The 15922-nt window shown below is 37.9% G+C and overlaps 1 protein-coding gene across 2 annotated transcripts in view; it reads right to left on the reverse strand.

Annotated features, from left to right (window-relative positions):
* The window catches only part of chst11 (carbohydrate (chondroitin 4) sulfotransferase 11), a 90078-nt gene that overhangs the window by 24577 nt on the left and 49579 nt on the right, over nucleotides 1-15922 (reverse strand). For both annotated transcript variants that reach the window (XM_041977012.1, XM_041977010.1), the window contains exon 2: nucleotides 11310-11395. In XM_041977012.1, coding sequence (XP_041832946.1) covers nucleotides 11310-11395 — 86 coding nt within the window. The remainder of the gene's footprint in view (nucleotides 1-11309; nucleotides 11396-15922) is intronic.

Genomic DNA, 15922 nt, shown 5'->3' on the forward strand with positions numbered 1-15922 from the left:
AAATCAAGTTCTCATTGGCCTTCTGTACCAAAACGCCTCTTTCCTCGGATTTATCTTCTCAGGAGCAAAGCAGAGCGCTTGTCTCCTCTAAATCCCTTTGTCTCTCTCTTTTTTCTGTCTTTCTTCTTCTTTGTTTGTATGCCTCCAGAGATAAAAACAAAAAAGAGTAAAGCCTCCTCATCTAAATCCCTTCATCTTTAAACCCTGAATGACTTATTCAGCTTCCTGCGCAAACATCCAAAAACCCACGCCCACGATGTATGCTCTGCTCTGATGGTTTTATAGCGGAGCAACACTCAGACATCCGTTTGGGCTTCTTTGCTGTGGGTGAAAGGTGCAGTGTTTATTTCAAGCTGGTGCCAGTTTCAGCTGCTGTGTTGCTGCATAATCTGGCCCAGGGTGCCTGGGTGAGGGCAGGAAGGGAAACAAACACCCAATTAAAGGGATTGTGTGGTTAGCAGGATATCTGCTGTTGGTGAAACAAGTCAGACGGGTATTATCTACTGGCAGAGACACTTGGGCACATTCCTTTCTTTAATGATTACATTAATTTACGAAGCACATAAATTACCTGTCTCTGTTACGTGACTAACACTCCTAACACTTTTATTTCTAAAACACTGATGTTTACTACTACAAAGGCAAAAACCCTGTCATGATTGTTTTGCAAAGGCTATTATGACAACACATCAACAAATTAACTGTGTAGTTAAGGCAGGACCAAAAAACATCATAATTATAAATGAATATTAGAATAAATTGTATAGTTTTGCAATTGTCTCTGTATGGACATATTTCTACATTTATCAGTTCATTTAATTTGTTTCTAGATTTTCTTGTTATCATATAATTTATTTACGTTTAACTAGAATTATACTTTTATTTTCTCTTTTTTATTTGGGTCTGGAAAACCTGGGTTTAAGTCCCTGGGCTGGCACCAGCAGTGGACCACATAGGGCTCCAGAGCAGGGTCCTAAATCACCCCAATTACTCCCTGGGCACCAAAGTTTGGGGGCCCACTGTTCTCTAGTAAAAATCTACTAGAGATGGGTAAAATGTAGAGCCTAATTTCCCAATTGGGCATAATAAAATATTGATTATTATTATTATTATTTCTTTATTGATTTCTTTAATTTGTATTTATTTGGGCTCTAGGTTTAGGCTAAACCTTTAGGTTTAGGCTTTTACATTTTTTCCCCTCATGATTCATATGTCTACACTTATTTTGAGTCATTCAAACATTTATTTTTTCCCACATTTATTTATCTATCTTTCAGTTGAATTAAATTCTACATTTCTTTGCTGTATGCTACTAAGGCGGGTGTTTCTAACCAGCCTGGTTGAGATAACTGCAGGTGACATAAAATGAAATAAGTGGAAATGTCCAGCAACCCCATGACCCTGAATTGGATGAAAAATGGATGCAATCAGGAATGAACGAAAAAATAAATGAAAAAAATCCTCCACAGTTTCTGGCATCATACTTGATAAAGTGAAATTTGTGTATTTCATGTCTGCAGACCATAACAACAAAATGACAAAGGCTGCCAAAAACAGCCAGTTACATTAATGACACTTGATCATTTTTATTTTATTTTTATTTATCATTTTCTGTTTTTATTGAATTTATCTCTGCAGATGCAACAAACATTCCTATGCTGCCGTAATGCCAGAAGATGAGCATCTTTAATCAGCCATTAGCTGATTAATTTGACTGTTACTATCTATAGTTAAAAGTCATGGGATGTAGCTTCAAACACCCAATCTCTGATCTGAATTAAAAGGATAGGACATTATAGCCATAATCAAATTCTGAATGCTGCCAACTCCCTAATAAATTATATTTGTTGAGCAGATACACACGTGGAAAAAATTGTTGGTACCCTTTGGTTAATGAAAGAAAAACTCACAATAGTCATAAAATATCTTGAATCTGACAAAAGTAATAATAAATAAAAATTCTATTAAATTTAACCAATGAAAGTCAGACATTGCTTTTCAACCATGCTTCAACAGAATTATTTAAAAAATAAACTCATGAAACAGGCCTGGACAAAAATGATGGTACTCCTAGAAAAGACAGAAAATAATGTGACAAAGGGACATGTTAATACAAGGTGTGTCCACTGATTAGCATCACAGGTGTCTACAATCTTGTAATCAGTCAGTGGGCCTATATAAAGGGCTACAGGTAGTCACTGTGCTGTTTGGTGACATGGTGTGTACCACACTCAACATGGACCATAGGAAGCAAAGGAAAGAGTTTTCTCAGGAGATTAGAAAGAAAATTATAGACAAGCATGTAAAAGATAAAGGCTATAAGACCATCTCCAAGCAGCTTGATGTTCCTGTGACTACAGTTGCGCATATTACTCAGAAATTTAAAAACCATGGGACTGTAGCAAAACCTCCCTGGACGTGGCCGCAGGAGGAAAACTGATGACAAATCAAAGAGACGGATAATATGAATGGTAACAAAAGAGCCCAGAAAAACTGAATATCACTAAAGAGATTAAAGGTGAACTTCAAGCTCTAGGAATATCAGTGCCAGATCGCACCATCCGTCGTCGTTTGAGCCAAAGTGGACTTAATGGGAGACGACCAAGGAGGACACCATTGTTGAAAACAAATCATTAAAAAGCCAAACTACATGTGGACAAGCTGCAAAGCTTCTGGGAGAATGCCCTATGGACAGATGAGACAAAAATTGAACTTTTTGCCAAGGCACATCAGCTCTATGTTTACAGATGGAAAAATGAAGCATATAAAGAAAAGAACATGGTCCCTACTGTGAAACATGGAAGAGGCTCTGTTATGTTCTGGGGCTGCTTTGCTGCATCTGGCACAGGGTGTCTTGAATCTGTTCAGGGTACAATGAAATCTCAAGACTATCAATGGATTCTAGAGAGAAATGTGCTGGCCAGTGTCAGAAAGTTTGGTCTCAGTTGCAGGTTATGGGTCTTGCAACAGGACAAAGACCCAAAACACAGCTAAAACACCCAAGAATGGCTAAGAGGAAAACACTGGACTATTCTAAAGTGGCCTTCTATGAGCCCTGACCTAAATCCTAATGAGCATCTTTAGAAGGAGCTGAAACATGCAGCCTGGAAAAGGCACCCTTCAAACCTGAGACAACTGGAGCAGTTTGCTTATGAAGAGTGGGATAAAATACCTGCTGAGAGGTGCAGAAGTCTCATTGACAGTTACAGGAATCGTTTGATTGCAGTGATTGCCTCAAAAGGTTGTGCAACAAAATATTAAGTTAAGGGTACCATCATTTTTGTCCAGTTTATTTTTTATTTTAAATAATTCTGTTGAAGCATGGTTGAAAAGCAATGTCTGACTTTCATTGGTTAAATTTAACAGAATTCTTATTTATTACTGTTTTCAGATTCAAGTTATTTCTGTGACCATTGTGAGTTTTTCTTTCAGTAACCGATGGGTACCAACAATTTTGTCCATGTGTGTACTTATACCAAAGCAGCTTTTAAGTGTGGAGCACATTGTTGGCCTATGAATGGTTCATTGTTTCATTTAAGGGTACTTTAACATGTTGAAAGCTGCCAATCAAACCAATGGGCACACACTTTAAGGGCTTTAAATATGGAATTATTTAATACTAATTTCAAGCTACTTTATGGTGTTTATATAATTGAAATCATGTATTGTGGATGTAAGATCATGTCCACCTTTGAGTATTCTGGGTAGTAAATGAAAAAAGAAGCATGATGTAGTCATGCTCTGAGGCTCTGAATCAGAGTTTAATGAGTTATAGGAGCGTAAAATCACAGTTCACTCTGATTATCGTACAGGCTCAAAGTCTTTGAGTGAAGCAGTAGATTTGAGTTGCATTTGCACAAAACATAATTTTTGCTTTATCACATAAAAAAAACCCACAACACGGTGCTGTAATTATAATACTGTAAACAGGATTGTGTGATCCAACAAAACTGAAGTCGGTGTGAAACTTCTTTTGTGGATGATTCTGCATTTTGTAATTATTTGCAGTGCTGTGTCAGCACGGAGGTCAGATAAATGAGAGAGAATAAAAGCAGCCTTAAAGAGCGTGCTCCATCATCATTATCAAAGCGCCAGGTGCCTTTTGGAATAATAGTCTTCCCTAAGCTCTGTCATAGAACTGCACAGACCTAAAGAATTGGCGCCAAGGGGCACTGACAAAATTTAATAAGACGCACTCAGAGGATTACAAAAAAGGAGAAAGCCTAATATTACTTTGTATATCCCAGGCCTATTTATTTCTCTGAATATCCCCACTGCTGTCAGTCCTAATGCAATAATGTGTCACACATGGAACACCTACTGTATTAAAGTTTGGATAAATACAAAATACAACAAAATGCTAATTTCAGAAACTAATTTTATTCCTAATATAATATAGAAAACATGTCAAATTTCTGAAATACATTTTATCTTGATGGAATCAACACATCTCAAAAGGTATGAACAGACCATGTTTACCACAGTGTGTCATTCTGTCTTCACTTAACAACATTACACAAACATCCTGGAACTGAAGAAACCACCTGCTGATGCTATGTAGATGATTTATTGCTCCAAAACCTTTCAGCAATGAGATATGCACCCCATATATCATCAGAAATACAGTTTTTTTTTTTAAAACTAAGCTCTGATAACAAGCCAGATGGTCACTATCCTCTTTGGTCTGGATAATGACATCTCCATGATTTGTAAAATTAATATGAAATTTCAATTTGTCTGAGCTCAGTCCATTTTAAATCCACTTTGGCCTAAATAAGATGGTAGTTTTTTTCCAGATCATGATCATATTTGGCTTCTTCTTTGTATGACTGAACTTCAACCTGCAAGTGTTACTGAGCCCATGCAGTGATTTCCATGGCAGAGCCTTGTTTTTTAATGCTGTGTCTGGGGATCACTGCTATCCAGTATTAATTTAAATCATGTCTCTCGCACACAGATGTCTTCACATTCTCTGAATAGTTTTATATTTCTCTGTAACTGCGTCACAGTTTTAGTTCTTAGTAGATTGCTGAACCTCTGTCCATCTTTTATTTTTAGGAGACTCTGCCTCTATAAGGTGCTCTTTTCAAACCCCATCATGTTCCTGACCTGCTGCCAATTAACCTAATTAACTTCAGCATGCTCTTCCAGCTTACATTGGTACCTTTTTTTCCAGCCTTTTGTTGCTTCTGTCCCAAATGTTTGGTGTTTTTGTGTGTCGCTGCCATCACATTTTAAAACAAACTAAGATTTTTGATGAAATAGAAGAATCTCACTTTTGTTTTCTATGTTCCATTGTAAATAAAATATATATTATAAAGATTTGCAAATCACAGAACCCCAAACTTTTTAGTTCTGACACTATATTGTGGTTCTCTATATGGATGTCTTTTTTAAAATACCTTTTTCTAAGTTGTGCTTATTTGCAAACTAGAGAGTGGTGTCAACTCTCTGTAAAGATATAATCTGACATGTAGCCTTATAAAGTCTCTTACTTTATATTGCCTGTATCTAATTTCAGTTCTTATTAATAAAACCAATGTTGAGCCTGAGGGTGCTGATCTTATCTTCAGTCTATGTTCTAAACTACAAGGTTAAAAGTCACAAAGATAAAGGTGAGTTTGTTTTAGGAAGCCTCAAAGGCACCTTGTTACTTCTTGCCGACCATGCCTCCAGGGGTTCTGCAGGAGGGAATCCAAGCCATGAATTAAATAGTTTATTTCAGTTTATTTCAGATGTGTAAGAGGGTAAAGATCAGCAGAACAAACATCAAGGTTTTATGTGTTTTTGTTATTATATCCTTTGACATAAGACTTAAAGCTAAGAAATTGTACCGTACATGTTTACATCTTATTGCATATGTACAAATGATGAATTTTAATATGTAAATATGATAGGAAGGACTGGACTGCTTGTTGAAGAACAATAAAGTGATGCTGCTTTGTGAGCACAACTTATTTTTTCTTTGCCATCTCAACTATATCAATGACCTGGGGGCTGTTGGGGCTCAGCTGTTGGTGTGGTCACCCTTCAGACGAAGGGCTGGCTTTTGATCTCGTGCCCATTCGTGCATTGAGATGTCCTCGGGCAAGATTTGATTTCCTCATTGCTGTATGATCATATGAATGAAAGAAAAGCTTTTATACAGTGTAAGAATTGCAGCTTGTGTGAATGAGTGAATGATCTACAAATCGAAAAGTCATCTGTAAGAGAGAGATGGTTAAAAAAATGCTGACTATTTACATTACTTTCAGTACATGCTATTTAACTGGGACACCTGGTTATTCATTTCCCTACAAGAATATCTCACCCAATCAGCCATATGTTTCATCTTAGATCCTATCTAGGTTTGACACCAGGCTAACATGTTTTACATGCGCAGCACATAACTGTGCAGATAAAAATCAATAAGAAGACTAAGAAGTCTGATTTGATAGCAATATGACACAGTTAGGAAGTTTTGGGATACAGCATCATAAATCAGACATGGAAGCTGATGTTGCTCCAATATGGATTCTCTTCATTGATCTGTCTCTTCTGTTGATAAAAACCTGTGTCATTTAGACAGTGCAGTAGCTGTAAATCACCTCGAACAGCTCAGAAAACACCTAGAGTGACACAATGCTTTGTCATTTTTTTAATGTAACATAAAAAAAATGCACTGTAACTGGAAAATGACATGCAGTGATGAATGCTAATGGCATATTTTTCCTGTAACTGGAACATACACAGAACCAAGATGAAGCCGCTTTATGACTAAAGTCTGTGGAGTTTGTTTTTGTGTCTTATGGAAAAGGGGCTCTGAGAATTTAAATGAATCCTTATTTTACCATTTGAATTTAAATATTGTGGGCACAAGCCTTTTCTAAGCAAACTGTTAGCCTAGCTTACCAAAACGATTAGCATAAAGAGAAAGCAAGCAGCTTGCCTCTGTCCACAGACTTGTATGTGGCAAAAAAAAACTTTAATTAATGTGTCTAACAATTCAATCAGCAACAAAACCAAACTTCATATCCAAATACTTTTGAAAAAACATAATTTTAAGATAAAAGACTGTCTGTTTCCATGCACTGCACCTAAAAAAACCATTTGGTGGTGCTAATTAAACAGTAATGTGATATCAAATTACTGCAGGAGAACAGTTTGCCAGTATAGTCAATTAAAGTTTTCGCCTTAAAATGCAATATTTAAAATTCGTGCTATGGGAGCAGCCAGGAGAGCTCTGTGCCAGGTCTGCGAGTGGCGCATTTCTAATCTACTAGAAAACGCTAGAAAGAATGTGAAAGAACATTTTACTTCTACTTGTCTCAGACTTTGTATAATTTTGGTTTCTTTTTGAATGCTCCCAGGATCAAATATTTACAGCTGTGCTTCCTCAAAATAATGTAATTTCCCTATATCAAGAGTGCTAAGCATAATATCGTACTGCACTAAGTCAAACAAACCAAACCTTTTGGATAATGTATTTTCCTCATCACCTGAACTAGCGACGCATCAAGAATTATTGAAAGAGAATCCAAAAGGAATAAGAAAATGTGCTTATCTTTGGGTTAAGACAGGGCACATCCATTTCCATCACACTTATTGGTCCACATTTCTATGCAGACCAGATTTAGCTTCTTTGTTCATCAGAGTTAAGTTGCACATTCATACTTCCTGAAGTGAACCAGACTTTCCAGGAAAATTAACTAGAATTAGATCAAGAAGGGCTGGCAGGAATGCACCGGTAAAGTCATGGCCCCAAACTATTTTAATTAGGGATAAATCACAAGTTTGATTACGATACGATATGTTCTTTGACTGGATAATGTTTAGATGTTTACCGTTATCACATGAGGGTCATTTGGTTCATAGCTAATCAGTCATCTTTAGTAGTTTGGGTGCCAATATGACAACATTTCAAAAGAAGTTAGGCATAAAAATATATATTATTTAGAAACATAATAAAATTTCCTGCATTGCGACTCATTTTCATGCAGTCACTGCTCTGGATCTGGTCTCTACTTAGTGGGGTACTAAAACTTGCTATAGTTTCCTTAACATACAGGTTTCAATTCAACCCCAGGTTCAAATGAATAAATCATTGTAGAGAAAATGCCACTAAAATATGGCAAAAATCTTCAGACTCTGAATTCCTACAGTACAACCTGGGCAGGGAATAACACAGACATGCATACAGCTGTCTCTTGACCACATACCTCAGAGGGCTGCGGCAGTAGTAACACCCCTGCTGTGCACACAAATATATCAATGGGACTTCACATGAGTAAGACGGTGTGGAAAAATCCTGCACGGAAAATTAACTTAAAGTGAATCCATTTGAACCCGGTCTAATCTTAGCTATCCAGAAAACCACGTAAAACCCTCTGCAGGCTTTTACCAGGGGCAAGGCGATAAATCGCCAAGAGGGGAGCCGCAACTGAGGAAGGGGATGTCAGCTTAAGACAGCACAGGACAGAGTGTGAGGATGGGGTTGGCTGCAGAACAAAGAGGCAGGACGACAGGAAGCTACAGACAGTGATGCGAGAAGAGAAGAGGAGCAGATTCAATCTATCACCATGATAGCATCTCCTCCAGCAGCATCATCTGACCTCGCTGCTTACCTCAGAGATTGCACTTCACTGCTCAAACTCAACAGCCACAGCTGCAAAGAGTGTGTATTGACACCTCGCATGAGGGTTTTGCATGATTCTACCCATCAACTACAAAATATTTACCCTCATTTCCATTTCTTTAGTTAATAAATTCAGTTTTTACCATATGGCATCTGTCCATTTCAGCTCAAACTGTCCTTGCACTTAGGAACACAAGAGACAAAGAATGATGTTTTTTCTTAAAGAAAACACACATATGGAGGAGAAAAAAAAAAACTTACAACATAAGATGTCTGTCAGACCTACTCTACATCAGCTGGAGGTTTGATGAGTCAGGTCCATTTTGTGCCTAAAAACACTAATATAGCTCTTGTCCCTGTTGCACATGTAATCATGGAAATTCCCCTCCCATCCTGGATGAAAATCCAATGAAGTGACACATTTAAAAGTAATAAGATTTTAATTTTTGTAAATGACTGATTTCCACAAAGTAAAGCTTTATTAGCATGTTTAAATGGAGTCGCTCCTCCAGCTTTGTGAATATATGAAGAAACTAAAATGTGGCAGCAGATTTACTAAAGCTGGCAACTGTAAAGCTTTTAAACGTCTTTGGCTCAAACAAGTTTTGGAACGCTGTACCTCTTTGGAAATCTGCTACAAACTTTACCTTTGCAAAGAAAATAATTCAATTCTGGTTAATTCAGAAAGAAAACAACCTTTTTCTTATACATATATATATTATTTATTTTTCATTTAATTTTCTTCTTATTTATTTGTTTTATATGCGCCTACCCCACTATTCAATGCAATCAACATTCATGCATTTCACTATAATGCAATATGATATATGATATGACCATATCCACTATTAAAAAATGCTGATAATGTTATCAATAAGTATGCCACTTGACACTTTGTTTAGAGTAGTGGTTCTCAATTGGTCTGGGTTTGAGACCCACCATCACCCCTTACTGAGTTTTTTGGTAAAAGCCATATTTAACAGCACAGTTAGAGGTTTCCTGCAAAGGGCATGACAAAAAAAGTGCAACTGAGAAGTAAATAAGAATTTGTTCTTAACTGTCCTTACATGTTAAATAAAATTAGTTAAGGATAATCACTGACTCTATGACAAGCAACATAACCACAAACTCAAAATAGATTAAACAAAAATTTAAAAAGATTCAAGTCTATATGTCCTATACAGTTATCATTTGGTCCAAAGTGTGTTACGAGCGAATTCATCCAGACAATCGGCTCTGTAATGGGTCATGTCCGACATCTGGAAGTAACTGTAATTGTGACTGTGTGGAGTGTGACGTGAAACGGAATGTAGCCAATCAGAGAGAGAGTTCACTCAGAAGCAAGTAAGGATATTAAGTCTGTGTTCACGCTGTCTCCAGTCTGTCATTTTTTTAGTTCTGGATTTTTCTGTTAATAATAGTTGTAAGACCACCGTCATTCCCCCGTCCTGTATATCCTCTTCCATGCTGGGAGCTGTGTTTTCTGGTTGTTGCTATGGTTCTTCTTCTTCATTTTTCCGGTTGTTGCTATGGTTCTTCTTCTTTGCTTTTCCGGTTGTTGCCATGGTTCTTCTTTATTTTTCCGGTTGTTGCCATGGTTCTTCTTTGTTTTTACGGTTGTTGCTATGGTTCTTCTTCTTTGTATTTCCGGTTGTTGCCATGGTTCTTCTTTGTTTTTCCGGTTGTTGCATTGGTTCTTATTCTTTGTATTTCCGGTTGTTGCCATGGTTCTTCTTTGTTTTTCCGGTTGTTGCTATGGTTCTTCTTCTTTGTTTTTCCAGTTGTTGCTATGGTTCTTCTTCTTTGTATTTCCGGTTGTTGCCATGGTTCTTCTTTGTTTTTCCGGTTGTTGCCATGGTTCTTCTTTGTTTTTCCGGTTGTTGCTATGGTTTTTCTTCTTTGTTTTTCCAGTTGTTGCTATGGTTCTTCTTCTTTGTATTTCCGGTTGTTGCCATGGTTCTTCTTTGTTTTTCCGGTTGTTGCTATGGTTCTTCTTTGTTTTTTCTGGTTGTTCCTATGTTTCTTCTTCTTTGTTTTTGTTTAATCACGTTTGATCACGTGAGATTTCTGGCATGGAGGACTAGGTTCTAGCTCGGTTGCGGGACAGCATAGTTATGTGTGTACCTAGCCTTTGAGACTTTACCTGAACTGTTTGGACTAAAATTCTCATTTTTTTTCTGCTTCACTTTATCAGAGTTTTCCTTTGCAGAGATAATGTTCTCATATTGTGCAATGATCTGATAGAGGTTTAGATCTACAGTTGCATCGTTCCAAATGGATACGCATAACTATCCTGAAAGTGGTTGTTTGGTTTCTTTTAGGCAAAACTGAAATGTTTTTTCATTTGTGCTATGTGCCATCTTCATTTATTCTTAACCAGCAACATATGCTGATATTTACAAATCTTAATAAATCTGTGATTAATAAAGTGTTCCCTCTGTGACTCCAGAAGTGTTTAAAAAGACCTTGTTGCATACATACTCATTTAAGCAGAGGCTTGAAAAATATGCACAGGGATGAAAGTGTACAGGTGTATGTGCCACTCAGTTATTTTTGTTATAAACTTTTAAGATAACTCTAATAAGAAAGAAAAAAAATGGTGGAAGCAGCTGGGTGTAATCCATATAGTTATAGGCTTAGTGAAGACAATTGAAGGATAAATAAAGAATGCAATAGGAGGGTGTTATTCTCTTACCTGTGAGGGATTGTAGAGCTCCTGCAGGGCATTGCGAGACCCTTTCCTGCAGCAGCCTTCAGCCACAAAGGGGTTCCTCCGCATGACTGCAAAGTGAAGAGAAACACCAATGAGAACTTTAAGCTTTAGTTTAGAATCATTTGGAGACTATTGTCTTCCACTTTATAATCACACAGCTTGTGCAAAACAGCAGATGATTCAGCCAGGCGAGGTAATTACAGGATAATGGAACAATTAACTGGTCAAACTGATAAAAAGGAGTGCCTTTTATATTTGTCAGGATAAATTTCTGTTAATAGTGCAATACGGAAATACAAGTAACCTTCAGTTTTTTACTTTCTGGGCTCCTGAAAACAGCAAACTGCTGTAAGTAGGAAGCAGAGAGCTGCAAGGATAAATAATGAGAGCAGTGACTACAAGCCAAGGGCGAAGCTGCAGTTCAGCATTTGTTTGGCGGGATCTTAGCTCTTTATACAACTCAATACCAAGCAGTAGCTGCTGGCAGCACCTCGGTGGGAGAGGCCAGAGCAGCAATTCGCCTCCAACACACTCTCTTTAAATGGAGAAGCTTTGAAGGACGGACAGGAATTAAAAAAAAAAAACTCAGACCACTAACAAGGGTCTATGCTAAAGCTTTAAAGACAGGTATCCCCCACACTGGACCTGCCTCATGTTCATGCATGAACACGAGTTTCATCATCAGGACAGCTGATGAGAATAAGAAATGATGAACACACTAAATTCTTGATGATCATTTAATCCTACTCATACAGTTAGACATGCTGTCAGTTTTACCTTCAAGGAAGCCTTTTACATGTGTGAAACACACTCATTATCTAATGATACAGAGCCAGTGGATACAACTTGGACACACATAATTCTGTAATTTCCTATTTTTTTGTCTGTATTTACAATGTACCATTTGGCTGTAGCACAGGCTGCAAATTTGCACATCTGTTTTGAAAAGCTGATAATGTCAGAATTTATATTTACTCATCTGCACACCTCCTCGCACAGTGACAAATCTGTTGACTGCAAACATAAATCTCCCATGCTTTCTAGCCCATGCACACAATATCAGTACAAAGAGGACGTTAGCGAGTGACAGTATCTTTATCACACAGTGTTTTTTCCCTGCAGAATTTTCCTCCAGGAATAAAGAACAGCTCGTCTTCTCTTCCTCTCATTTCAGAGGTTAGAAGTACATCAAAGCAAAGGAGAAAACGACTGTTGATTTTTAAAAAAAGAAAAAAAAAAAAAGAAATGCTGGTTAAAAATTAAAGAGGGCGTGCTGAGGTTGGCGTTGACCACATTTTTGACATGGTATCCCTGAACAAGATGGAACCCTGGGGAGCGAGCTGAGTGCTTGTTAGAGTAACGAGCCCCTGCAGACTGCTGTGACCTTCAACAGATGAGGGGAAGAGAAAGGGAGGCTACTAGTACCTCTGTATCTTCTGCATGTGCATGCAAAAACACATACCTGTGCATGCACTCCTGTACAAATTTGATTAATATTTGCACACACATGCATATGTTATTGATGGCCTTGTTTGCAAAGCTGCTCTGCAGTTAGCATTTGGCCTTACTGTGGACTGTGTATATAGGTGATCTGCTTCTCTCAATGAAATGATTAAATTGTAGAATATTTGGTTTTTACATTAAAGTTCAAACACAACTTACATCATTAGCAGCAGAATCAGCAGCAGCAGTGATCATTGATAGTAGAGGACAGGGACTTGAGGTTGAGCTAAAAGTAATGAGGATTCAGCTTTGGCGAAAGCATTTAATGCATGTGTTTGTGTGTATTTGTGCAATGTGGCAAAAATGAGTTACAGAACTATGATGATATTTATCTGCCATCACCAAGGAGACTAGCATTAATGACAACAGATGCCAAAATATATCAGGTTGAAATCCTGTTGAGTGTGAACACTCATTTAGATGCAGCCACTATACTCGATTTGCCCTTCCTTTAAGCTATGGTTCAGTGATAATCACTATGCTAAAAAGGAAAAGTAAACAAATCTACTGGTGGCATTTCAGTTACCTGTGCAATAATGCATGATTTTTAGGTTTAAAAAATAAAAACAAAACAAAACAAAAAAAAAAAAAACATTGTCCATAAGTGTAAAATAAAAATGAAGTGGCCCAGACCAACCACAAATATCAGGAACCAGTCAAACACACATGCAGAGTGGCTACAAACAGACGCAAAGCAAGCTAAATCAAGGAAGTGTTCAGTGATTGTAGTGGTTGACATGTGGAGAAGAGTAAAAGGCTGCTCAATAAGAAATCCTGTACACATATCCAACCCTCACGTTACACTTAAACTATCACGTGTAACTGCTTTTTAAAAACACTGGTACAACCACAAAAACTAGCCTTTACCAGTCGCAGTGTGTTTATTTTCAGGGTGCTGAAAGCTAAAACTTACACAGAACTGAAGCTGCATCTAGTAAACACACCTACCATTGAACAAGCCCAGATTTATGGACTACATTTCTCTTTGCTAAGATGCAATGATTTGCCCACACAGCAGGACGGATGATGAGCCACTAACTATCTTTCAGAAAGGTAAATGCATTGGTCTTTACTCATTTTGTTTGCAATTTGTTGCTATGTGAGATGTTAAATCAGTAAATAGTGATGCTGTTAAATATTGAGCTGCATCCACTCTTGCAGACCTGAGTGCAGCACTCTTCAGTGTGTGCATTGATGCTTTTTGTGTTCCCATCAATGCCGAGTGGAGCCAAAGACAATTAATATACTGTACTGCAGAGACACTGGACGTGAGACTGAAAACCAACTAAGCACTTTCACACTGAACTAAAAAACAAGATGTGTTGACATGTGATTTTGGTCTTTGTTAAAAGAACTCAGAAGACAATTCTTAAGACATTTGTGACTATCTAGTGCAAGCTGTGGCTTTTGATTGTATAGATACTCAGAATAACATCACAACTGCAAAATGCCAGTCAATCTTTAATATTTTTTACATCTTCAGTAATTTAACTAAATTTAATTCATCCATCCTGGTGTTTTCAAATCCAAGTACAACAAATTTTTGTGAAGGCTTATGCTAATGTGGCCAACCCATTATACATAGAGGAGAGAGAGAAAAACATGTCTTCATAAATCCTCTTGTCATCACATGGTGCATAACTTCCCACAAACACACACTGACGTACAAGTTATATTAAATCCCTCCACACAGGACTTATCCCTGCACTGTGGTCTGGTCTGATGCCTCCAAGTATGTACACAAAAACACACACACCATAGACTTAGACAATGACGCAGCCAGAGCTGAATTGTTTAATTTGCCAGTAATCCTGACTGTGGTCCGCCTGCTGCCTTTTATCTAACACTAACTTCATTGCACACACACTCTGGAGGCTTGGGACCTGCATGATGACGCTGAAAACCAGTCTCCAGGGCTCAGTGTGTACGCCCACTCACTCAACAAGAACACAAAGTCACTTTTACAAAGTCCACCCCCCACCCCACCAACACCTGGCTTACTGGTGTGTGGGAACTTAACTATAACCATGGAAACAGCAACCCTTCACCATCCTCTCACCTGCACCGACTGGCTGGGTTCCTCAGCTCTGGTATCAGGTAAGGTCATGGGAAAGTAGAATTGTTTTTCATTTTCTCAGCGCTGACAGGTTTTGACTGTGCACAAGTGCAACATCACACACACACACACACACACACACACACACACACACACACACACACACACACACACACACACACACACACACACACACTAAAACAAACACACACACATAGACTTATAATGAGGAGGCTAAAGAGGCTGGAGTGTTATCACAGATCTTTAATTTTTGAAGGTTACCCCAATGTTCCATCTTGTTAGGATGCACATATTTGATTTTATACTTCAGCCAAGGCTCAGTGAATAATGCATAGTATATATCCTTGCCTCAACTGGACCCTGCATTCTAGGAGTTCTCATCTTTCATTACTGTCGTTAACTTGATTACATGACTTGCGGATCCATCTAAACCCTGTTTAGCTTAAATATTTAATATTTTTAGTTATATGATGCTTTTTATTACAGTAATAAATAGAACAGATATAGTTGTGTTATTTAAATGATTATTTTTACTAAAGAATTTCAGCTGAGACTCAAGAATAAAATAAAACTTAGATATAGCGTTAAAAAGCTCAGGTTTGATCTACCTTGCCTTACTCCCTTCACCCTCCAGCCCTCGCTTACCCTTTCTTCCTTTGGTTGTAAGATGCCCAGGTATAACACCAGCAGCCCACTCAGTATGTACCCATAAAGGAAGAGCTACACAAACATTTCCACACGTACACCACTAAAAAACAGCACTATCCTGCTTTAAAACTCTGTTCTCATCAGCAGGGATGCTGTCACACGGACATTCTTTTGTCTACTCCTCCCTGTCACCATCGTCCTGCTGATGAAAATGCTTCAAAGACACCTCGATCCGACGTTTACTGGAGCTTTTTAAAAGCTGGCAGAAAGAGAGAGAGCGAGATAAAAACTGGGAAGCTTCCAGCTCAACACAGCAAGTCGACCACTCTTTCATCCACTAAGAGAAGAAAACATTCAAAGCATTTCC

Source organism: Melanotaenia boesemani, chromosome 23 (genome assembly GCF_017639745.1).
Source record: "Melanotaenia boesemani isolate fMelBoe1 chromosome 23, fMelBoe1.pri, whole genome shotgun sequence".
Classification (NCBI taxonomy): Eukaryota; Metazoa; Chordata; class Actinopteri; order Atheriniformes; family Melanotaeniidae; genus Melanotaenia; species Melanotaenia boesemani.